The sequence below is a fragment of the Amblyraja radiata genome, chromosome 19 (assembly GCF_010909765.2).
Source record: "Amblyraja radiata isolate CabotCenter1 chromosome 19, sAmbRad1.1.pri, whole genome shotgun sequence".
NCBI lineage: Eukaryota > Metazoa > Chordata > Chondrichthyes > Rajiformes > Rajidae > Amblyraja > Amblyraja radiata.
The window spans coordinates 4,360,797-4,384,593 of NC_045974.1; the positions used below are offsets into that span (position 1 = coordinate 4,360,797).

General features: G+C 47.3%; 1 protein-coding gene across 1 annotated transcript; it reads right to left on the reverse strand.

Moving 5' to 3' along the window:
- Nucleotides 1–611: 611 nt before the first annotated feature.
- Nucleotides 612–23,328, reverse strand: LOC116983723 (cystine/glutamate transporter-like). The gene is made up of 12 exons (XM_033037498.1): nt 23,063–23,328; nt 16,908–17,034; nt 14,932–15,047; nt 13,494–13,619; nt 10,437–10,536; nt 8,821–8,865; nt 6,383–6,506; nt 5,991–6,094; nt 4,061–4,157; nt 2,472–2,621; nt 1,607–1,784; nt 612–908 (listed from the first exon to the last, which is right to left on the reverse strand). Exons 1-12 carry the CDS (start codon nt 23,280–23,282, stop codon nt 844–846), a joined length of 1,452 nt encoding a protein of 483 aa, XP_032893389.1. The 5' UTR covers nt 23,283–23,328; the 3' UTR covers nt 612–843.
- Nucleotides 23,329–23,797: the final 469 nt, after the last annotated feature.

Below are 23,797 nucleotides of genomic sequence, written 5' to 3' on the forward strand. Positions count from 1 at the left end.
AAGTCAACCTACGCCCACCCACTACAAGCTACGACAAGGTACGACCCTGTTGGCGACAACGGAAGACAACTGAAGACAATTCAGTCGCCAGTATCTGTCGCCGGTTGAAGTAGGTAGTCGCCAATGAAATTTACCAAAGTCAGCCCCGGCGACAACCTACGTCACCTGGCGACAACCAGCACCGACGTCAGGTGTAGTCGAGCTACGCTCATTGGCATCAACCCATTGGCGCCGACTGTTGCTGTAAATTTTTGAACATGTTGAAAATCCAGCGGCGACCAGAAAGACGCTACGACTCTTTGGGCGACGGAGACGACTCACGACCATACAGGCGACACCCGGCGACCATGTGGCGACAGCCTAGTTGCCTATAGTCGCCTAAAAAAATAGCCTGTGGGACAGGCCCTTAAGGTTCCTAATTTTGTGGCAATTTTCAACCAGTGTATTAATTGAAACACACTACTGTCATGGTAACACTGATAGATTTATCATACTACTGTAAATGTAAATAAAATACATAAGTTGTTGTTTCTCTACCTTTTAAGTTTTCCCGTTTATTTTATGTTTACTTCTTTCACTTGAATTTAGTGAAATACATCTGTAAATGTAAATCTTGAACCACCAGTTTGCATTTATATTTTTAATTCAAGGGAGTTGTAGTTAGGAATAGATTAAACAAGTGAAATTAATAGATTTTCTTACAAAACAACTTCACACACTTGGTTGGTGAGGATGGAGTTTTCACACGGGACGTGTTCATTTGGGACGTGTGCCTTGTGATAAACCTCTTGTGGTGATTCTATTGTGAGTACATGAAAAGATTGATCGCTCCCTGGCAGATTTTCAGCAGGTTACAATCTCCTGTTGCACTACTTCAAATAAAATTTGCAGTTTGACTGTGACGAGATCTGGAAAAAAAATCTGATTTATTCGCAGTGACATTGGAGTTGTAGAATCCAGCAGTAAAATAAATTAGCAAATTCCATCTTCCAAAGAGTTTGCAAATCTGGGACTAAAGCATTGACAGTGTATTGCTAGTCCAAACCACTTGCTGTTAAACGGTTAAACCCAACGGTTTCATTCAGAATAGCCGACATTTGCCACTCGTCCATACCGACCACGATGCCCCATCTCCGTTTGCCCTTGTATCCCCTCTAAACGTTTCCTACTCATGTATCCGTCCAAGTGTCGTTTAAATGCTTTTATAGTACCTGTGTCAGCTACCTCCTCCGGCAGCTCGTTCCATATACCCACCTCCCACTGAGTGAAACAGTCGCCCCACGGTTTCCTAATAAAACCTTCCCCACTCACCTTAAACCATTTGGAGATTGTACCTGAAATACATGACAGTGAAAGCTGCAGGACTGGTATATAAAGTCAACTCATTCATTGTTGAAGCCTGCTGGAACTACCATAAAATCCTGATACAGGGTCTCAACCCAAAACGTTAACATGCATCATTTGCCTCCACAGATGCTACTTGATCTGCTGAGATTTTCCAGTGCCCTGTTTATTTTAACTATTATTGTACTTTGTATGAGTCGTGGTCTTTGGATCCCTATTTTTGGTCCATGTCACGCAAGTAAAATGGAGTCTTGTTACTCACAAATTGCTTTCCTGCACCAGACTGGTCCTCTGTATCTGTTCATCATCAGATAGTAAACTGGTACACCAGAGAGCATCAAAGCACAGCCCATACCAGTGCTGACGGGGTCTGCATAAAGGGAAGTGACCACGATGAACAGGCACATTGTACTAAAGAGTCCAGGTATGATCATTGGTACCTAAAGACAGAAGGGCATTTTTGATCACGTCATTTTTACACTATCAATGTTATGTAATTGCTTTGAACAAAATAGAGTCATAACAGGACATGCCAACCACTTAGCCCAGCCCCACTGATCCCAAGGTCCTGCATTAGGTGCCACAGAAGGCTGTAGAGGCCAAATCAGTGGAAGGCAGAGATAAATAGATTCTTGATTAGTGCGGGTGTCAGAGGTTATGGGGAGCAGGCAGGAGAATGGGGTTAGGAGGGGGAGATAGATCAGCCATGATTGAATGGCGCAGTAGACTTGACGGGCCGAATGGCCTAATTCTGCTCCTATCACTTATGACCTCATGACCAGGGCCCACAGTCTTAGAATAAAGGGGAGGTCATTTAAGACTGAGGTGAGAAAAAACTTTTTCTCCCAGAGAGTTGTGAATTTATGGAATTCCCTGCCACAGAGGGCAGTGGAGGCCAAATCACTGGATGGATTTAAGAGAGAGTTAGATAGAGCTCTAGGGGCTAGTGGAGTCAAGGGATATGGGGAGAAGGCAGGCACGGGTTATTGATAGGGGACGATCAGCCATGATCACAATGAATGGCGGTGCTGGCTCGAAGGGCCGAATGGCCGCCTCCTGCACCTATTTTCTATGTTTCTATTTTTCTATGACCTTACGAGAGCCAGGGCTGGAGAATAATACTGCACCTTGAATGGACGGTGGAGATCCGGCTCTTTATATCGATGGCGGATGAGCCCAAAGGTTACAAGCCCCATAAACAGCCAACGGGGAAAGCTGTTTAAATTCAGCAAAGCGTACAGATCGCCAATGCAAATCATCAGGAGCACCAGTGGATACTGTGAACGACACAGAAACAGTTTACAAGCAGTAGGTAGACAAAAATGCTGGAGAAACTCAGCGGGTGCTGCAGCATCATCTATGGAGCGAAGGAAATAGGCAACGTTTCGGGCCGAAACCCAGAAGGGTTTCGGCCCGAAACGTTGCCTATTTCCTTCAGGATTTCGGCCCCGAAACGTCGCCTATTTCCTTCGCTCCATAGATGCTGCTGCACCCGCTGAGTTTCCCCTGCATTTTTGTCTACCTTTGATTTTCCAGCATCTGCAGTTCCTTCTTAAACAGTTTACAAGCAGCGCTGCAAATGCACTGAATATTTAACTTGCAAGCGCCACATAAGGTTATTCCCTTGTCATGTACCTGTACACAGAGAGTAGGGCCTGTCCAGTGGCAGACTGGGTCTAAAAATATTGGTTGCCAGGAGACAAAGGGGTCCCATTTCATCAGGGGCCCACTTGATAAAGGGGTCCCACTTCATCAGGGGCCCACTTGATATAGGGGGCCCACTTCATCAGGGGCCCACTTGCCATCGGGCAAGCTGACATCCTGGCCAGTCCGCCACTGTGCCTGTCCCAATTAGGCGTTTTTTTTTTTTGGGGGGACTAGGCTTGTCGTAGCATGTCTTCTCCTGTTGCTGTCGTAGGTTGTTGCCAGGATGGCGTAGGTAAGTTGTTGCCAGGTGACGTGGGTTGTCGCCAGTGCTGACTTTGGTGAATTTCATTGTCGTAGTCGCTGGCTGTCGCCTAAAAAACGCTTAAGTGGGACAGGCCGTCTCTCCACCGACTGGTTAGCACGCAACAAAAGCTTTTCACTGAACCTCGGAACACGTGACAATAAACCAAACTGATAACTGTATCCAGAGTTCACGTAGGGGTGGGCGATTGCAACCTTCACGTGGTCCGACCTGTTTCGACTAATGCAATCAACTCGACGTGCACAAACGGAAGATCAAATAGAACAAGTTGTCCAACAACTTTAGGCTGTGCACGCCACACGAACGAAGAAGAAGATGTTCACGCACATTTAAACAGATTCCTCGAGGAAGGTACTTAAAGGGTAATTGATAATTTGGAGTGAGTTATTTTATGAAGACACAAGGAACTGCAGATGCTGGAATCTTGAGCAAAACACAAAGTGCTGGAGGAACTCGGCATCTGTGGGTGGGATGGACAGGCGACGTTTGGATCGGGATCTGAAACACCGTCTGTCCATTCCCTCGACAGAAACTCCCGGATCTGCTGAGTTCCTCCAACACTCAAGATTTCAGCATTTGCAGTTCCTCGCCTGCAGGAGGTCTGCTCCACTTATCTGACAGATGGTGGAGCAAATCTACACAAGGTGGGGACCAGCAGACCGTCACTTGTTGCAGAAGGATTTTGTCGGGCACGGCTATGAGACGGTGGTGAGAGAAATCCAGACGAGATCTGGAGTGGGTACTCACTATCAGGATCACCGCTGGAAGTGGCGTGTGGCGCCGGATGTGGATCATGGAGAAGATGGTCGGCCACTGGTTTTCTCTCGAAGCCACAAAGAACACTCTTGGAAGGACAGAAAATGGACCGTTACCGGCCGACTTGGGGTTACTGAACACAGTATAAGCTCAGGGGCGACCGTGCCTTTGTGGTTGCAGCTTCTAGACTGTGGAACAGCATCCCTCTTCCCATCAGAACTGCCCCCTCCATCCACTCCTTTAAGTCGAGACTTAAAACTCATCTCTACTCCCAAGCCTTTCTTGACGTCCTCTGAGCGAGGGCTTTATGTATGTAGTGATGTATGTATTTAATCTACGAACCACTTAAAGGGATGGCGGGACTGTCATATGCTGAGAGAATGGAGCAGCTGGGCTTGTACACTCTGGAGTTTAGAAAGATGAGAGAGGATCTCATTGAAACATATAAGATTGTTAAGGGTGTGGACACACTAGAGGCAGGAAACATATTCCCGATGTTGGGGAAGTCCAGAACCAGGGGCCACAGTTTAAGGACAAGAGGGAAGTCTTTTAGGACTGAGATGAGAAACACATTTTTCACACAGAGAGGGGTGAATCTCTGGAATTCTCTGCCACAGAAGGTAGTTGAGGCCAGTTCATTGGCTATATTTAAGAGGAAGTTAGATGTGGCCCTTGTGGCTAAAGGAATCAGGGGGTATGGAGAGAAGGCAGGTACAGGATACTGAGTTGGATGATCAGTCATGATCATATCGAATGGCGGTGCAGGCTCGAAGGGCCGAATGGCCTACTCCTGCACCTATTTTCTATGTTTCTATGTGTGAGGAGCAAAGTTTAAAGGAGATGTGCCGGGCAATTTGCTTTTGTACACAGAGGGTGGTGCGGTACCTGGAATGTGATGGCGGAGGTAGATACGATAGTGGTGTTCGAGAGGCTTATAGATGGGCAGGTGGATGTGCAGGGAATGGAGGGAGACTGGTCATTTGCAGACAGATTAGTTTAACTTGGCATCATGTTCAGAACGGACATCGTGGGCCGAAGGGCCTGTTCCTGTGCTGTACCGTTTGATCTGCGGTTAATGGAAGGGCAAGCATCCCTCCAGCATGAGACCATAAAACTTGACGCCAGTTGCTAAAAAATTAATATAGCAATCGTATTAATTCAGCACGGCCGAGTTAATTACTGAACAACTATTTTCTACCTTGTTACAAGGTCTGGGAATTTCTTCTATTAACGATGCTGAATCCATATTGGTATTTGCGACAAACCATTGTTTGAAGTTTAATTCATCAACACAGTACTTGCTGCCTTTGGCTTCACGGGGGGTTAACATCTTAAAGAGAGGACTTTACCAAGTCAGTCAGACTCAGCCCAATACTACCTGCCCCCCAGTGCCACCTGTCCCCCAGTGCCACCTGTCCCCCAGTGCCACCTGTCCCCCAGTGCCACCTGTCCCCCAGTGCCACCTGTCCCCCAATGCCACCTGTCCCCCAATGCCACCTGTCTCCCAGTGCCACCTGTCCCCCAGTGCCACCTGTCCCCCAGTGCCACCTGTCCCCCAGTGCCACCTGTCCCCCAGTGCCACCTGTCCCCCAGTGCCACCTGTCCCCCAGTGCCACCTGTCCCCCAGTGCCACCTGTCTCCCAGTGCCACCTGTCCCCCAGTGCCACCTGTCCCCCAGTGCCACCTGCCTCCCAGTGTCACCTGTCCCCCAGTGCCACCTGCCCCCCAGTGCCACCTGCCCCCCAGTGCCACCTGCCCCCCAGTGCCACCTGTCCCCCAGTGCCACCTGTCCCCCAGTGCCACCTGCCCCCCAGTGCCACCTGCCCCCCAGTGCCACCTGCCCCCCAGTGCCACCTGCCTCCCAGTGCCACCTGCCCCCCAGTGCCACCTGTCCCCCAGTGCCACCTGTCCACAGTACTACCTGGAAGAAGAAAATAGTCCTCCCGTTATTGCCCCAAGGCACGACAGTGCCACGAGGATTTGAATCACGGAGGAAAAGCTTTCCAGAGTGCGATCTGCAAAAGTCTAATTGAAGGAATAGTGTCAGTATTTGCCAGCAGCTTCCCTCCTTGTATATTCATGACAGCTTCATCAAGGGACCCACACCACCCTGGCCACGCTCACATTTCACTCCTGCCATCGGGAAGAAGGTACAGGAGTCCGAAAGCCGTGACCTCCAGGGAGAGCACGAGAGACACCATGAGCGACATGTCTAACATTCTGAATTGTACTTCGACACGTTGTTGACCAACAATCCAACGGGCAGAGCAGTCTGGAGAAGACCAGGAGACGTGGTGTTTTTTGGTTACTTACCACAGCGACTGCAACAGATGCCATCACCTCCTCCGCTGTCAGTATAGTGTAGTAAGCCACATTCACAAGCAGGTACAGTACTGTGACAATGACCAGAGAGGAGATAATTGCCAGAGGGATAGTCCTACAAAATAAACAATGTACAGCCTCAGTCTTCTTGATATATTTAGTCTTGCTTATAATTCAAGTTCAAGTTCAAGTTCAAGTTAGTTTATTGTCATGTGTCCCTGTATAGGACAATGAAATTCTTGCTTTGCTTAAGCACACAGAAAAATAGTAGGCATTTACTACAAAACAGATAAATGTGTCCATATACCATGATATAAATATATACACACATGAATAAATAAACTGATAGTGCAAATAACAGAAAGTGGTTGGTAATAATCAGAGTTTTGTCCGAGCCAGGTTTAATAGCCTGATGGCTGAGGGGAAGTAACTATTCCTGAACCTGGTTGTTGCAGTCTTCAGGCTCCTGTACCTTCTACCTGAAGGTAGCAGGGAGATGAGTGTGTGGCCAGGATGGTGTGGGTCTTTCATGATACTGCCAGCCTTTTTGAGGCAGCGACTGCGATAGATCCCCTCGATGGAAGGAAGGTCAGAGCCGATGATGGACTGGGCAGTGTTTACTACTTTTTGTAGTCTTTTCCTTTCCAGGGCGCTCAAATTGCCGAACCATGCCACGATGCAACCGGTCAGCATGCTCTCGACTGTGCACCTGTAGAAGTTAGAGAGAGTCTTCCTTGACAATCCGACTCTCCGTAATCTTCTCAGGAAGTAGAGGCGCTGATGTGCTTTTTTGATGATTGCATTAGTGTTCTCGGACCAGGAAAGATCTTCAGAGATGTGCACGCCCAGGAATTTGAAGCTCTTGACCCTTTCAACCATCGACCCGTTGATATAAATGGGGCTGTGGGTCCCCCTCCTACTCCTTCCAAAGTCCACAATCAGTTCCTTGGTTTTGCTGGTGTTGAGGGCCAGGTTATTGCGCTGGCACCATATGGACAGTTGCTCGATCTCTCTTCTGTACTCTGACTCATCCCCATCAGTGATACGCCCCACAATAGTGGTGTCGTCAGCGAACTTGATGATGGAGTTCGCACTGTGGTTCGCTACGCAGTCATGGGTATAGAGTGAGTACAGCAGGGGGCTGAGCACGCAGCCTTGAGGTGCTCCCGTGCTGATTGTTATTGATTCATTTGAAAGGAAGAGTGATTGGTCCTCTGCTCTTCAACTAATACCATGCAGACTCTGCATCAATGTGTACAATACACAGTGGGGTACTAGGAAGTGTAAAGGAGAGGAGGGATCTTGGAATCCGTGTCTACGGGAAGCTGTAACTGAAAGCAGGGTCAATAATTTGTTCCCATTCAATCTGAATCAAACCCTAAACATTGCATTGAGCATGAACAAATTCTTCCAGTTACTGAATTACAGTACAGTCAGATAATATACCGCAGCACTAAGATTAAACGCTTATGGGCAGAAATCCGGGGGGGGGGCACACCCCCTCCATGTTTTGAGAGGTGAGGGACAATCCCCTCCATGTTTTATAATCTGGATTTTGAAATTCGGTGGAAAAAAACGATTAAAATCTCCGCTTTCCACGAGACAGTGGGGGTGTCACTGTTAAGCGCTTGTTAAATGTCTCTATTAACATCATATTAACACGATGTGTCACCAATTGTGTTTTGACCTTCCAAAGCTGTCTGATGTGGGTACAATTACCATTTGAGCTAATTGGTTGTATTGGTAGATGGGGAAGATGTAAATGGGTATCGGATTTAAACGGGTCAGGTCATTAAGGAAGCCGGTCGAACGGGTTTCTTGGCTGGCTTGCAGGTGAGTCCCTCACTCATGTTATTTAGTATGTTTTTCTCTCTCCCCCTCCAAGGTTGGTTCATCTGTTTGCCTTTATTGGCTTCAGTTTTATTTGTTTGTGCTATTTATCACATTGTAGCTTTTGAAAGATTCAAGCGAGTATCAGACGCTTTCTAAGGGCTGAATCAGCCCGTTCGCGGGGCATTTCATCACCCGGCGCGGCTTAAAATCAAACTTCTGCATCGAGGCGATCGAAGCTCCCAATGTTGAAGTCCCCGCCGGCCGATTTTAAGCTGCGCTGGGTGATGAAAGGCCCCGCGAACGGGCCGATTCAAGCCCCACGATTCGGGGCGGACGAAGCCGCTATTGCTGGAGTATGGAATCGGTCACCAATCAGGTCAGCTCTCGATGGGGGGCAAAAGCCTTGTGTGTGCACGCGCATGCCCGTGGGCGCCAAGAAATTGTGTCTCCCCCCCCCCCCCCCCCCCAAAATTTCGATGGTGATTTCCGCCCCTGTAAAACTCTTAAGTACCTCATGCGGGTTTAAGATCGTGACCTTCTGAGGATTATATATTTAATTGATTGTTCTTTCATTCTGACACAATGCTGTTGCCTACCTTTCTGGGTTAATAATCTCCTCTGCGACAAAGTTCATATAAAACCTATAAGGCAAATACAGAGTTGAATTCAGTAGCTTTTCATGCAGCGTTTCAGAACCCTTTGTCTATTGACAAACATCATTTTCACAAATGCATCCAACTCATGTTCCCTATTAAATACTGTACAATACTCACACATCCCATGTATATAAAGACACAGACGTCTCAGGCACCTCCAGCATCGGTACGGAGTGCAACTCTCAAGTTAATATGTGCCACAACTCAAGAGTTTTTTTACATTCACAAACGCTGGCTCTTCCCATATTAACAAAGAGAAGCCAATGACATTAACAATTTAATTTGGTCCTTTACACAAGGAAAAGTACAAAGTGCTGGAGGAACTCAGCTGGTCGGGCAGCATCTGTGGAGCATCTGTGGACAGGTGATGTTTCTGGTTTGGAGATAGCGCTGGGCTACTCCACTTATTGGATCCCCAGGGGATTGGGAATATTTTGACCCAGGGATATTACCGGGGTAACGCAGCCTGCAGCGGCACAGAGCGGTGGAGGACGTGGATGCATCGCCTGGCCAGGATCATCGACCCAGTGCCATCCTCAGGACAACGGGTCTTTGCGGCCAAGTTAAGTCTGCAACACTTTAAATTTCGGACTTGAAGGGTATGGAGCGGAACCTAAAACATGGTGACTCTTGCGTACTGACTCGGTGTGCTCCATTGCCGTACCTTGTTATTCTTAGTAGGATTGCACTGAACAGGATGCAAAGAAAAGAATTTCATTGTAGTTAGACGCAAAATGCTGGAGTAACTCAGCGGGACAGGCAGCGTCTCTGGAGAGAAGGAATGGGTGATGTTTCGGGTCGAGATCCTCCCTCAGTCTTGACTCGAAACGTCACCCATTCCTTCTCTCCAGAGACGCTGCCTGCCCCGCTGAGTTACTCCAGCATTTTGAGTGAGTCTATCTTCGATTTTAAAACCAGCATCTGCAGTTCTTTCCCACACATCTGCGGTTCTTTCCTCCACTAAGAATTTCACTGTGCTTAAAATACACAGTGACCATAACGTACCTTAGACCAGAACAAGGACAGGTGGGTGTGAGTTCAAACTGGGCATCAGCTACTGTGTCAGGAGAGAGAGAGAGAGAGCGTTTGTTCTTCCTGTAGATACACACCACCCAACAGCTTCCCCACCAGGGTTCCTGTGCCACATTTGCCCCATCCCCTGGTCTCTGTCTAAGTGGCAACTGTCCATGCCGTCAATATTGGTGCATTGATGGCCCAGGTTCTGGTTAGAGATACAGCATGTACACAGCAGGCCCCTCAGCCCACTGAGACAACACCAACCACACTAGTCTATGTTATCCCACTTTCTCATCCACTCCCTACACAATTTACAGAGGGTCAATTAACCTACAAACCCACTTGTCTTTGGGAGGGTGAACTTTGTGACATTTAACTCGAAACGGCAGGAAGAAAAAGCACATTTAGTTTAATTATTCAGTACCCCGTTCCGGCTTTTTCCCCCCCATATCCCTTGATTCCCTTCGCCCTAAGAGCTAAATCTAACTCTGAATAACTCTTTGCCTTGCACATGTTGAAAATGATCAGTGCTTACTTACCAGCCACTATAAGCAAACATGCCCGAATAAAAAGCCAGTGGAAGTTTGGCCAGTGGCACTGAACTGCTGTTAAAAGCATTTTGAAAGTTTTCAGTGCGACCTGTAAAAAGAGAAGCAGCATTCAATTCAAATCCTCCGCCTTCAGTTTTCACCGAAGTTACCATAATTTGAAATAATTTATTGCCACACAACCAAGGTCGGTGGTATTTGGGTTGCCAGCAGCGGTACAATAATAAAGAACACAACCACAATAAAAAATTTACACAAACATCCACCACAGCATTCATCACTGTGGTGGAAGGCACAGAGCTTGGCCAGTCCTCCTCCATTTTCCCCCGTGGTCGGGACCACCACCCTCCACAGCCGTTGCTGCGGGCGTCCAGATGGTAAGGGACAAAGTCAAAGTCAAGGTGAGTCCAGGATCGGCTCTTCCCAACCAGAGACCGCGGCTTCAGGCTGGTGTAGGCCGCAGGCCGGCGGTCAAAGTTTTAAAGTACCTGCCGTGCCGCAGCCGGAAGCACCACAGTCTGCAGGGCCGGCGGTCGAAGCTCCCCTCCTGGGGTGATGTTAAGTCCATACCGCACCCGCGGTAGAAGACGGCCGCGGGCCGGCGGTGGAAGCTTCTTCCCCCGGGTCCCCAACGTGAGATCCCGGGCTGTAGACGCCGCACCAGCTGGAGTTCTGCAGACCGCTGCTTCAGGCTGCCGGCTGCCGCGGGCCAGCGTAACGGAGCGCTCCCCTCGAGCGAGGTCTCACCCGCTCCGCGCCGAGAGTCCACGCTGTGCCCGCCGCTGAAGCTCCGGGCGCGTCTCTGGGAAAGTCGGCGCCGATCCTTGCTGTTAGGCCACGGGGGAGGCGGCCTGAAAAGGTCGCCTCTCCATGGAAGAGGCGGCCGAAACGGTTTCCCCCTTACCCCCCCCCACACCACCCCCCACACATAACACACAAAGAAACATTAAAAACACACTTTTAAACATACTAAAAAAAATTTTAAAAATTGAAAAAAGACGGACACACTGCCGACAGGCGCTGCCAGTTTTGAGTCAGCTGGTTCTTTGACAGTGCCAACATTCAGATAATCACCAGTATAATACCTAATAATCCACTATATATAATAAAAAAACTCATGTGTTGCTTTTATATTTATAACTCCCTGCATTTGATCAGACACGATTGAAGTGGCCCATGCACAAATATGTAATTTAGTTTGGTTTTATAGTTACAGCACGGAAACAGGCCCCTCGGCCCACCGGGTCCGCGCCGACCAGCGATCCCTGCACACTAACACTATCCTACACATACTAGGGACAATTTACAATTTTACCAAGCCAATCGGCCACCAAAGCTGTACGTCTTTGGAGTGTGGGAGGAAACTGGAGATCTTGTACACTCTGGAGTTTAGAAGGATGAGAGGGTATCTCATTGAAACATATAAGATTGTTAAGGGCTTGGACACGCTAGAGGCAGGAAACATGTTCCCGATGTTGGGGGAGTCCAGAACCAGGGGCCACAGTTTAAGAATAAGGAGTAAGGCATTTAGAACGGAGATGAGGAAACATTTTTTCTCACAGAGAATGGTGAGTCTGTGGAATTCTCTGCCTCAGAGGGCGGTGGAGGCCGGTTCTCTGGATGCTTTCAAGAGAGAGCTAGATAGGGCTCTTAAAAATAGCAGAGTCAGGGGATATGGGGAGAAGGCAGGAACGGAGTACTGATTGGGGATGATCAGCCATGATCACATTGAATGGCGGTGCTGGCTCGAAGGGCCAAATGGCCTCCTCCTGCACCTATTGTCTATCCTGGAGAAGACCCGCGCAGGTCACGGGGAGAACGTACAAACTCCATACGGACAGCACCCGTAGTCAGGATGGAACCCGGATCTCTGGCACTGTGGGGCAGCAACTCTACCGCTGAGCCAGCGTGCTGCCTGTTATGAACTCTTGCTTCATCAAATTGTTCCCAGCATTGCTGTATCACATGTAGCTCTTGGGGAGATATATCGTGTGATGTGCGTGGCAGAACAGAATTCTTCTTCTTGTACAAACAATGATGTTGCCTGTGGGATAGTCTAGCATGAAAAGATTCAGGTGATCAATTACTTGGTAATAAAATGGGCCAAGTAGACTGCATAAAAGTGACAAATGATATAATTGGCCTTGAAATAGTGGCGCACACACAATGAATATAACTGGGAAGACAACAATGCATCAAAGAGAAGAATTATGTCAGCTGAAATGAAAAGCAAAATTTACTAATAAGGTATGGCACAATAAAATGGTGATCGTTCCATGAGAAGATGAGAGTGTAGGGCAGGATATAGACCCCAAGAGCGAGATGCGCTGCAGCACAGCCACAGGCAATGATGGTCCAATTCTACACGGTCATCGTAGAGTCTGTCCTCACCTTCTCCATCATGGTCTGGTTTGGCTCAGCCACCAAGCACGACACCCGGAGGCTGCAGCGAATCGTCCGATCAGCTGAGAAGGATATTGGCTGCAAGGGCCAGGAAGCGAGCGGGCAAGGTCATCTCTGACCCCTCTCCCCCTGGCCACAAACTCTTTGAATCACTTCCCTCTGGAAGGCGACTCCGGATTGTCAAAGCCGCCGCAGCCAGACATAAATACAGCTTTTTTCCACGAGTAGTAGCTCTACTCAATAACGAAAAATCTGTTGCCTTCTTTTGCTCTGGTATTTTTTTTTAATTCACATGTTTAATTGATAATGTTTTATTAGTAATGTCTAATGTTTTATGTGTCATTCCTATCGGTCACTGTGTCATCTTGTCACTTGTGGGCGGAGCACCAAGGCAAATTCCTTGTATGTGAATACTTGGCCAATAAACTTATTCATTCATTCATTCGTTCAATCAATGCTGGGAACACTTGGATGAATCCAGAGTTCACAAGGCAGGAACTTTGCGATATCCCGCAATTTGGAAGTTATTGCTAGATAACGCTTACATTCAAAAGGAGAGAAGGATAAAGCAGGCAGCTGCAGCTATTGGGACTGGGGAACTGATTTGGAAGGGACACAGTTTGTGCGGAAGGCCATTATCGGTACCTTGGGCCAAAGCCATCATCCCGGGAACGATGATGAGTCCCAGAGCCACAAGTTTAGAGAACGTCAGGATGATTTGAATGCGGGCTGTCCAGTTTACACTCCAAGAATTAATAAACACCACCAAAGCTACAGGGAGTGGAAAAAAACCCACATAAAACACATTTGTTAGGTTTGTGTTACAAATCAAATGGGATCAAGTTTAATTTGAATAAGCTTTTTAATCCCGAACCAAACCATGGCCAGAGATGCTGCCTGACCCGCTGAGTTACTCCAGCACTCTGTGAAACGTCACCTATCCATGTTCTCCACAGATGCTGCCTGACCCGCTGAGTTACTCCAGCACTCTGTGAAACGTCACCTATCCATGTTCTCCACAGATGCTGCCTGACCCGCTGAGTTATGGTGCAGCAGCATCTATGGAGCTAAGGAAATAGGCAACGTTTCGGGCCGAAATCCTTCTGGAAATAGGCAACGTTTCGGGCCGAAACCCTTACGGGTTTCAGCCCAAAACGTTGCCTATTTCCTTAGCTCCATAGATGCTGCCTGACCCGCTGAGTTACTCCAGCACTCTGTGAAACGTCACCTATCCATGTTCTCCACAGATGCTGCCTGACCCGCTGAGTTACTCCAGCACTCTGTGAAACGTCACCTATCCATGTTCTCCACAGATGCTGCCTGACCCGCTGAGTTACTCCAGCACTCTGTGAAACGTCACCTATCCATGTTCTCCACAGATGCTGCCTGACCCGCTGAGTTACTCCAGCACTCTGTGTTCTGGAGATTGACATTTAAGTGCTGGTGTAACTATGCGGGTCAGGCTGCTCCTCTGAAGGACATGGATAGGTGACACTTTAGTGTCGGGACCGTTCTTCAGACCTTCTTCAGACTTTGTGTTCTGCACAAGACTCCAGAACCTCCAGTTCCTTGTGCCTTTATTTTTTGGATCTTCATCAAGATGGCCAAAGCCAGAATCTATTGTCCAGCTGTAGATGTCTGTCAGCTTGACATCACAGGCCTCCACCTTCGCCTGTCGGATTAGGACAACTGAAATACGGCTGTAAACATATTGTTTCTGAACCCCCAAAATGTTCTCGCCTTTCATATTTCCTAACGATGTAACAGAAGGCCATTCGGGCCCTTGTGTCTATGCTAGCTTTCAACGAATTCCCATCGGTTCCATTCCCCGGCTCCTCTCCGAGTGTCCACATTACCCAGCTTTGCCTTAAAGAATGATTGCGTTTGTTTCAAATCTAACACCCGGGTATCTGGCGCTGAGAGGCAGCAGCTCCACCCGCTGCTCCACATGAGCAGTGCCACCCAATCTGTGGACCTCCGATCACAAGGTATAGAAAGACGAGAGAATTTCAGCCCCGCGTGTTTAACCCTGGGACAAACAGTTTACTTTACCGCGACGCTCAAGCAAAGCAATGTTACTTACAGACTCCAACGGCTGTGATAAGTTTCACTGCCAGGGCTGGTGCGGGACATGGGGCAAAGAACGGTTCAACAATGTAGCGTCCGAACGACAGACTAACGACGGCTGTGAGCGCTGGCCTGCTCAAACATAGGAAAGAGGACACGTGGATAACATGTTGTTCAAGAAGGAACTGCAGATGCTGGAAAATCGAAGGTACACAAAAATGCTGGAGAAACTCAGCGGGTGCAGCAGCATCTATGGAGCGAAGGAAATAGGCAACGTTTCGGGCCGAAACCCTTCTTCAGACTGATGGGGGGTGGGGGAGAGAAGGAAGGAAAAAGGGAGGAGGAGGAGCCCGAGGGCAGGGGGATGGGAGGAGACAGCTCGAGGGTTAAGGAAGGGGAGGAGACAGCAAGGGCTAGCAAAACTGGGAGAATTCAATGTTCATGCCACCGGACGCAAGCAACCCAGGCGGAATATGAGGGACCAGGCTCGAGCTGTCTCTTCCCATCCCCCCCACCCTCGGGCTCCTCCTCCTCCCTTTTTCCTTCCTTCTCCCCCCCCCCACCCCCCATCAGTCTGAAGAAGGGTTTCGGCCCGAAACGTCGTCTATTTCCGTCGCTCCATAGATGCTGCTGCACCCGCTGAGTTTCTCCAGCATTTTTGTCTACCCACGTGGATAACATGTCCGGCCGTCTTGTTAGGTCATAAGTGATAGGAGCAGAATTAGGCCATTCGGCCCATCAAGTCTACTCTGCCATTCAATCATGGCTGATCTATCTCTCTCTCTCTCCTGCCTTCTCCACATAACCCCTGACACCCGTACTAATCAAGAATCTATCTGTCTCTGCCTTATTGTGTAGTTATAGAGTCATACAGCATGGAAACAAGCCCTTCTGTCCAACTTACCCATGCTGACCAACATTCCCCATGTATACTAGTCCCACCTGCCCACATCCCTCTAAACCTATCCTATATATATACTTGTCCAAATGTTTCTTAAATGTTGTGATAAGACCTACCTCAACTACCTCCTCTGGCAGCTGGTTCCATACACCCACCACTCTTTGTGTAAAAAGTTGCCCCTCATGTTCCTATTAAATCTTTCACCCCTCACCTTAAACCTATGTCCTCTGGTTCTTCATTGCACCTACTATGGGTAAAAGACTGTGCATTTACCTTATCTAATCCTCTCATGATGTTATACACCTCTATAAGATCACCCATCATCATGCTGCGCTCTAAGGAATAAAGTCCTGGCCTGCTCAACCTTTCCCAATGGCTCAAGCCCTGAGAGTCCTGGCAACATCCTCGTAATAGCCCTGTCCCACGGTACGAGTTCATTCCAAGAGCTCTCCCGAGTTTAAAAAAAATCAAACTCGTGGTAAGCACGGAGAATGAACGTAGCGGGTACGTCGGAGCTCGGGGACGTCTCTTAGCGCTAACGGCAGGTACTCGGGAAGGCTCGCTAATGGCAGGTAAGCACGGGAAGACTGGTGAAGATTTTTCAACATGATGAAAAATGTCCACGAGAGCCCCGAGTACCGACGAGTGGCCATTACCGTAAATCTCCGAGTTCGGATCAGGGCAAACTCGGGAGAGCTCTTGGAATGAACTCGTACCGTGGGACAGGGGTTCGAGTCTAGCAGGGTGACCAAAACTGAACACGATACTCCAAATGCAGCCTCACCAACATCTTGTACAACTGTAACATAACATCCCAACTTCTATACTCGATTTTCTGACTGATGAAGGCCTATGCACTGAAAGTCTTTTTGACCACCCTATATACCTGTGACGACACTGTCAGAGAACGCTGTACCTACAGTCCTAGATGCCTGTGCCCAGGGCCCTACGGTTTACTGGAAAGGTCCTGCTCTGGTTTGACTTTCCAAAATGCAACATCTCGCACTGATCTGCATTAAACTCTGCATCAGCCATTCCTCAGCACATCGAGATCCCTCTGTGGTTTCAGATTATTAACCATTAGATCATACCTGATGATGATGAATTCACTCCACAATCGAAGGAAGGCTGGAAATGGGCCCAAAGTCTCCTTAAGATAGATGTAGTGACCGCCAGATTTCTTAATGCTTGTTCCCAGCTCTGCGTATGATAGAGCTCCTGGGGAGAGAGAAAATGTCTTAAAGCGCGGTCAACGTGATTCACATCAAATTCATCGACAAGCTGGGCGATCGTTTCGCTGAACACCTTCGCTCAGTCTACCTGAACCTACCTGATCTCCCGGTTGCTAAACACATTCTCCCTTCCCATTCCCTTTCTGTCCTCGGTCTCCTCCATTGTCCGAGTGAAGCTAAGCACAAATTGGAGGAACAGCATCTCATATTTCACTTGGGTAGACAAAAATGCTGGAGAAACTCAGCGGGTGCAGCAGCATCTATGGAGCGAAGGAAATAGGCAACGTTTCGGGCCGAAACCCTTCTTCAGACTGAATAGGCAACGTTTCGGGCCAAAACCCTTCTTCAGACTTGGGCAGTTTACAGCCCAGTGGTATGAATATTGATTTCTCTCACTTCAGGTAGCCCCGGCATTCCCTCTCACTCCATCCCTGGTCGACAGATGGCACAATGGGCTAAGTGTTCGGCTGGCAACCGGAAGGTAGCTGGTTCGAATCCCGCTTGGAGTGCATACTGTCGTTGTGTCCTTGGGCAAGACACTTCACCCACCTTTGCCTGTGTGTGTGAATGTAATTATGTGAAGCACTTTGGGGTCAATGCAAGTTGACTAAAAATGTGCTATATAAATAAAGAAATTTAAAAATAAATTTAATCCCTCCCCCACCCAAGTAGCACAAGCTTCTCGTTTTCACCCAACAAACAGCTAACAATGGCCTGTTCCCTTGATCATCGTTACATTTTTGCATACCTTTCATTCATTGTTCTTTATCTCTCTACATCATCGTCTATATCTCTCGTTTCCCTTATCCCTAACCATTTATAACAAGAGGCAAGGCAAGGCAACTTTATTTATATAGCACATTTCATACACGAGGCAGACTGAAAGTGCTTCACATAAAAACATGTCATACAATAAAATGAAATAATAAAATGAAATAAAATAGAAGAATTAAAAGAAAAGGCAAAATTAAAAATGCATTATACAAAGTGCAAAAGTTACAAGTGCAATGTAGTTAAGATTTAGCTGAAAGAGGAGTCAAATATAGGAGCAAAGAGGTCCTTCTGCCGTTGTACAGAGCCCTAGTGACACCTGGAGTATTGTGTGCAGTTTTGGTCCCCTAATTTGAGGAAGGACATTCTTGCTCTTGAGGGAGTGCAGCGTAGGTTTACCAGGTTAATTCCCAGGATGGCGGGACTGTCATATGCTGAGAGAATGGAGCAGCTGGGCTTGTATACTGTGGAGTTCAAGTTCAAGTTCAAGTTCAAGTGAATCTATTGTCATGTGTCCCTGTATAGGACAATGAAATTCTTGCTTTGCTTCAGCACACAGAACATAGTAGGCATTTACTACAAAACAGATAAATGTGTCCATATACCATAATATAAATATATACACACATGAATAAATAAACTGAAGTGCAAATAACAGAAAATGGGTTATCAATAATCAGAGTTTTGTCCGAGCCAGGTTTAATAGCCTGATGGCTGTGGGGAAGTAGCTATTCCTGAACCTGGTTGTTGCAGTCTTCAGGCTCTTGTACCTTCTACCTGAAGGTAGCAGGGAGATGAGTGTGTGGCCAGGATGGTGTGGGTCTTTGATGATACTGCCAGCCTTTTTGAGGCAGCGACTGCGATAAATCCCCTCGATGGAAGGAAGGTCAGAGCCGATGATGGACTGGGCAGTGTTTACTACTTTTTGTAGTCTTTTCCTCTCCAGGGAGCTCAAATTGCCAAACCAAGCCACGATGCAACCGGTCAGCATGCTCTCGACTGTGCACCTGTAGAAGTTAGAGAGAGTCTTCCTTGACAAACCGACTCTCCGTAATCTTCTCAGTTTAGAAGGATGAGTTTAGACGGATGACAGGGAATGTCTTTGAAACATATAAGATTGTTAAGGGTTTGGACACGCTAGAGGTTCTCGATGTTGGGGGAGTCCAGAACCAGGGGCCACAGTTTAAAAATAAGGAGTAAGCCATTTAGAACGGTAGACCTTGCAAATTAATTTATAATCCAGATCACTGTGTACCTTGTCACTTTTTTCATTATTTGTAAACCTCTGAGATCCCAATAGGTTGTGAACTTGCCATTTTCCAATCCCCTGTTCGGGACTATTCATTTACTGTTAAATGATGGTCACAATCCAAACTCTTATTAGCTCAACTGAACTTCAAGTAACACTTTAATATATTTCAAGATCAGATTCTTTAATGGTAAAATGATTGAGTTATCCCAAAATCTATTGAAGGTTTACATTGCTGTAAATTCGGCCTTACGTTTTTCTGTTTCTTAAGAGTATTGTAATACAGACATGCGTAGGAAGGAACTGCACATGCTGGTTTAGGCCAAAGATAGACATAAAATGCTGGAGCATCTCTGGAGAGAAGGAATGGTCTCACCTTCCATACAGAAGGCGAGACCACACCTGGAGTATTGTGTGCAGTTTTTGTCTCCTAATTTGAGGAAGAACATTCTTGCTATTGAGGGAGTGCAGCGTAGGTTCACAAGGTTAATTCCCGGGATGGCGGGACTGTAATATGCTGAGAGAATGGAACAGCATGGCTTGTATACTCTGGAATTTAGAAGGATGAGGGGGAGTTATTATTGAAACATATAAGATTGTTAAGGGCTTGGACACGCTAGAGGCAGGAAACATGTTCCCGATGTTGGGGGAGTCCAGAACCAGGGGTTACAGTTTAAGAATAAGGGGTATGGCATTTAGAACGGAGATGAGGAAACACTTTTTCACACAGAGAGTTGTGAGTCTGTGGAATTCTCTGCCTCACAGGGCGGTGGAGTCCGGTTCTCTGGATACTTTCAAGAGAGAGCTTGATAGCAGAGTCAGGAGATATGGGAAGAAGGCAGGAATGGGGTACTGATTGGGGATGATCAGCCATGATCACATTGAATGGCGGTGCTGGCTCGAAGGGCTGAATGCCCTACTCCTGCACCTATTGTCTAAATGTTTTACTCATATCGAATGTTGTGACTCAGACTATTCTGCAGCACTTCTTCCTCATGTTCCCCATGAGAGGAATCTTCTCAAGCCACATATGTGTATCTCCAACACATACTGCACCATATTTAGTTTGATACATTGCCCCAAATGTACAAGAGGCTGGGTCCCTGTGACTATTGTGAATTCATGTTTTTGCATGAATTTAGAACCGTCAAAGGGGCCCAGTCTAGTAAATAGACAATAGGTGCAGGAGTAGGCCATTTGGCCCTTCGAGCCAGCACCGCCAATCAGCACCCCGTTCCTGCCTTCTCCCCATATCCCCTGACTCCGCTATTTTAAAGAGCCCTATCTAGCTCTCTCTTGAAAGCATCCAGAGAACCCGCCTCCACCGCCCTCTGAGGCAGAGAATCCACACACTCACCACTCTCTGTGAGAAAAAGTGTTTCCTCGTCTCCGTTCTAAATGGCTTACTCCTTATTCTTAAACTGTGGCCCCTGGTTCTGGACTCCCCCAACATTGGGAACATGTTTCCTGCCTCTAGTGTGTCCAAGCCCTTAACAATCTTATATGTTTCAATGAGATCCTCTCTCATTCTTCTAAACTCTAGTCTTGTACACATGGGGCATGCGACACACTAAACACGGTACGGTTTCTCAAAGTCTGGACTTTGGATAAGACATTCAAAGGACAGAGTAAAAATAAAATCATGAGAAGGGCAGGAAACTGGGAAAGTCGAAACTCAACAGATAATCATGTACAAATTGTTGATCACAATCGCACTGATGTGTGAAAGAGAGGAGAGGGGGAGACCAGACTCCTGATAAAAAGTATGTCATGTGTTCACTGCTTCAGACCATGGGACCCCTTGAAAGTTATTTGGGAAGAGTTCCCTCATAAGGACCTCATATTGTTGCAACGTGCGTTAGAGCCAGCGGGCGCTGAAGTGCAGTCATTGTTGCAGGGGGAGGTCATGCAACAGCCAATGTAACAGTAGACCAAGGTAGACAAAAATGCTGGAGAAACTCAGCGGGTGCAGCAGCATCTATGGAGCGAAGTTAAATAGGCAACGTTTCGGGCCGAAACCCTTGGGTTTCCCACTGTGAGGGAAGGCAATAAAATTCAGTCATCTTCCTCCTTGTTCACCCGTGGTCGGGGCCTTTTGAGCCCTCTGCAGTCACTGCTACGGTGGCCCGATGTTCAGGCCGTCTCGCCAGGATGATCGGAACATTGACTTCGGAACGGAAGAACATTCTCAGCGGACCTGAACACTAGGATGAGTGAACTAGCAATTCAGGTCCAGAGTACAAATGCACTATTTGGCTGAAGACAGCGCTCGTTGCGAATCATCTCAGTTAAACATTGAGGACATTTTTTGCTTAACATTTATATCTCAAAATCAACGTCTACGATCTCCTCTGCCTGAGTTTACTTGGCTTTAATATTTCACCGCTCATTTCTTAATTTCACATTGATAAACAATTGTACATTTGGTGGATTCTAGCACTTTGTGGTATTAGAAACATAGAAATTAGGTGCAGGAGTAGGCCATTCGGCCCTTCGAGCCTGCACCGCCATTCAATATGATCATGGCTGATCATCCAACTCAGTATCCCGTACCTGCCTTCTCTCCATACCCTCTGATCCCCTTAGCCACAAGGGCCACATCTAACTCCCTCTTAAATATAGCCAATGAACTGGCCTCGACTACCCTCTGTGGCAGAGAGTTCCAGAGATTCACCACTCTCTGTGTGAACAAAGTTCTTCTCATCTCGGTTTTAAAGGATTTCCCCTTTATCCTCAAACTGTGACCCCTTGTCCTGGACTTCCCCAACATCAGGAACAATCTTCCTGCATCTAGCCTGTCCAACCCCTTAAGAATTTTGTAAGTTTCTATAAGATCCCCTCTCAATCTCCTAAATTCTAGAGAGTATAAACCAAGTCTATCCAGTCTTTCTTCATAAGACAGTCCTGACATCCCAGGAATCAGTCTGGTGAACCTTCTCTGCACTCCCTCTATGGCAATAATGTCCTTCCTCAGATTTGGAGACCAAAACTGTACGCAATACTCCAGGTGTGGTCTCACCAAGACCCTGTACAACTGCAGTAGAACCTCCCTGCTCCTATACTCATTGTGTTGAAGTTTGCTCGGTGTTTGGCGTTTCAGATGGAGTTAAAACTTCCTCAGTCTCACACCTTTCCCGTGATGAGGTGATACATGTTTCCCTTGGAGATTCAAGAGAGTTTATTGTCATGTGTTCCAGATAGGACAATGAAATTCTTGCTTTGCTTCAGCACAACAGAACATAGTAGGCATAAATAAATAATATAGTATGAGGTATAGAGGTGAATAAAACCTCTATAAAAACAAGTAAAAAGATAGGGTTGATACAAGCTTCATTTTTACCCAGGGTGGGGGAAATCAAGAACTAGTGGGCACAGGTTTAAGGTGAGAGGAGAAAGATTTAATAGGAACCTGAGAGGCAACATTTTTCACGTAGAGGGTGGTGGATAAATGGGAACAAGCTGCCAGAGAAGGTGGTTGAGGCAGGTACTACAACAACACTTAAAAGACACTTGGACAGGTGCATTTTGGATAGGAAAGGTTTAGAGGGATATGGGCCAAACGCAGGGCATCTTAGCAAGAATGGACGAGTGGGGCCGAAGGGCCTGTTTCCCTGCTGTATGCTTCTACAACCTTTGAAATGTAATAATTATTAAAGGAGATGGAATGTTAAGGCGTTAAATATGACCAAGGGCTCCCCCCCCCCCAAATAAAAACAGCTGTCCAGCTGTTTCAGCCCTAACATTGACAGTTAGAACGTCTTTCTGAAGAAACAAGACTGTCCAAACATCTAAGTACACTCTGATGTTCCTACAATGCGGGTGAATGATTTGGTGAAGATATGGTACATAGAGTATAACTTGTAAATAAGCCTAACTCTGAATAAATGGTGCACGGACAGACAGCGGTACATTTCTGGATGAATGTCAGACCTACTTGTTGTGAGGTGTCCGGAAACTGTCAGGCACGGTGCCCATACATACACACTGTACATACCCAGCATGGAGATGATGCCACACAACACCCAGATCACCAGCGATGCCCCGATGCTGCCTGAATTGTCCAGGACTCCCTTGGGCGAGATGAATATCCCGCTGCCGATTATGGTGCCAATTAATAAGGAGACGGCTCGGAATAAACTCACTTTCTTCCTCAGAAACACTTCTTGCTTCCGCTCGAGTTTACTCTTCTGCTTTTCTGTGGCGGCTTCCATCATTGTCCACGAGTAGAGTGGCAGGGCAGGGTGTGGCTGAGTGTATTGCAATGCTAAGTGTTTGCAGCCCCGGGGCCCCTGATTGTCCCACACACACGCACACTATGCTGGACTCGCTGAAGGAGATTGGCAAGAGGCTCATCAGAGAGGGAGGGAGGGAGGGAGAGGCAGTGGGGGGAAGCCAAGAGTTTAACAGCACACTGTACATCCTAATTAATTTCCCGTGTGATGTGCAAAGTGTAAAAGGACGGAGGGACATCTCTCAAGAAACGTATGCACGTTAGTCAGGAGAATGCTTTACCCATGTCACCCCACTCGCAGATATTGGCAGAACCAGTGGTTCCCAACCTTTTTTAGCTCATGGCCCCCTTGGGATCTTTTAATTTTCTGTGCCCCCCTGACATTATTAGCAGGGAAAAAAAGTGCTTCAATATTATAATACCTTCCATTTAAAATATCAGTGTCTATTAATTGCACAAATATTCTCTTTTATTCTACTCCACAGACATCAAAAATAT

Coding starts and splice junctions, on each gene's coding strand:
- LOC116983723 (XM_033037498.1), bottom strand. CDS start 23,282: ATGATGGAAGCCGCCACAGAAAAGCAGAAGAGTAAACTCGAGCGGAAG. Junction 17,035..23,062: donor TGGCATCATCTCCATGCTGG/GTATGTACAGTG, acceptor CTCTCTCCCCAG/GAGCTCTATCATACGCAGAG. Junction 6,507..8,820: donor GAGATTATTAACCCAGAAAG/GTAGGCAACAGC, acceptor TTTATTTTGTAG/GACTATCCCTCTGGCAATTA.